The 1704-nt window shown below is 37.0% G+C and overlaps 1 protein-coding gene across 1 annotated transcript; it reads left to right on the top strand.

Moving 5' to 3' along the window:
* Positions 1-378: 378 nt before the first annotated feature.
* Positions 379-1320, top strand: LOC100766019 (putative vomeronasal receptor-like protein 4). Its single transcript, XM_027429765.2, has one exon. It carries the CDS (start codon positions 403-405, stop codon positions 1318-1320), a length of 918 nt encoding a protein of 305 aa, XP_027285566.1. The 5' UTR covers positions 379-402.
* The last annotated feature ends 384 nt before the right edge of the window (positions 1321-1704 follow it).

Here is a 1704-nt window from a genome sequence, read left to right as displayed (position 1 = left end):
TTTTATTTGGTTTTAAAATGTGATTAATATTCTGTGTTTGTCACTACTGTTTTAGGTGTTAATTATAAAATGAGGCAGTGTAAATCAATAGGTTTGGATTTCTAGGAGCAACACAGGCACACAAAGTGTGCATTCTGTATAGGATGTGACTGTAAACACCTTTACTATTGCTAGTATGCTGTATATACAGGCAGATGCATGGAGAAGTATATGGGAATGTAGAGTGTGATATCAGTCTAGAACATCAAAAGTAAAATATATAGGTTATTCAAGAATAAGTGGGTAAAACAGAGTCATATAGACATACTGGCCTTTGAATCACAATTTTGATGTATACTCTTATTTTTCAGATATATGAAATATGCTTCTACTGTGATGTTACGATGAATACAATTTCTACATATGTTCTCCTTAAAGAATGTCCTTTATTTCCAAGCTGGACTTGGAGTCCTGGCCAATATTTTTCTCCTTTTTTTCTGCACTTTCATAATCCTAGTGCATAGATCTAAGCCCATGGACCTGATCTCCTGTCAACTGCCCTTCATCCACATAGTGCTGGTCCTCACTGGAGGGGATATTGGGCTTACAGATATATTTGAGTCACTGAACTTTGACAATGACTTCAAATGTAAGGCAAGTTTTTACATACACAGAATGATGAGAGGCCTCTCCATCTGCATCACCTGTCTCCTGAGTGTGTTTCAGGCTGTCACTGTAAGTCCCAGTACCTCTTTGCTGGCAAAATTTAAATATAAACTAAAAAAATACATGATCTATGCTTTCTTCTATATGTGGTTTCTCAACTTGTCATTCAGTACCAACCGGATCTTCTATGTTGGAGCTTTTACCAATGTCAGTGAGACCAACCAGATGAGGATCACCAAATATTGCTCACTCTTCCCCATGAACTACATCATCAGGGTGCTGATTTTAACAGCAACAACCTCCAGGGATGTATTTCTTGTAGGAGTTATGCTGACCTCAAGTGCATACATGGTGATTATCTTGTTCAGACATCAGAGGCAATGCAAATATCTTCACAGCCTCAGCCACTTGAAAGCATCTCCTGAGAAAAGGGCCACCTTGACCATCTTGCTTCTGGTGGTTGTCTTTGTGGTCATGTACTGGGTGGACTTCATCATCTCATCCACTGCAGTCCTGTTATGGATGTACCACCCAGTCATCCTGACTGTTCAGAAGTTTGTGGTAAATGCCTATCCCACAATTACTCCTTTGGTACAAATTAGTTCTGATAACAGAATAATCAATATTCTGACAAACTTGCAGTCAAGGTTCCACAAGAATTTTAGAAAATGGTAATTTTTCTCCTCTTTAAAAAAGTTAATGTTAAATGTATGAGTGTTGTCCCAGCATGTATGCATGTGTATATTCCTGGTGGTCACAGATGCCTGATTGGATTCCCTGGAACTGGAATTACAAATGGTTGTAGGGAGTCATGTTGGTGCAGATGCAATTACTTTTTTTTTCTAAAAACAAGATTTTTCTTAAACTGTCTAATAGTTCAAGTAGCAAAGTAAGATTCTTCATAATTAAACAAAATTTGTATTATAACACATATACCTTATTTTATACACTGTGCTGCCAGTAGCATAGAGTTCTTTATGTTCATTGTACATCAAGTTGATATTTCCAGAGGAATTCCTTTACTCTCTCCTTTTTATTTTATAACATAAGTATTCCCCT

Source organism: Cricetulus griseus, chromosome 8, assembly GCF_003668045.3.
Source record: "Cricetulus griseus strain 17A/GY chromosome 8, alternate assembly CriGri-PICRH-1.0, whole genome shotgun sequence".
NCBI classification, from domain to species: Eukaryota; Metazoa; Chordata; class Mammalia; order Rodentia; family Cricetidae; genus Cricetulus; species Cricetulus griseus.
This window is presented reverse-complemented; position numbering and strand designations above follow the sequence as displayed.

What these genes read in the sequence shown, in the direction of transcription:
- LOC100766019 (XM_027429765.2), top strand. Translation starts at nt 403, where the DNA reads ATGTTCTCCTTAAAGAATGTCCTTTATTTCCAAGCTGGACTTGGAGTC.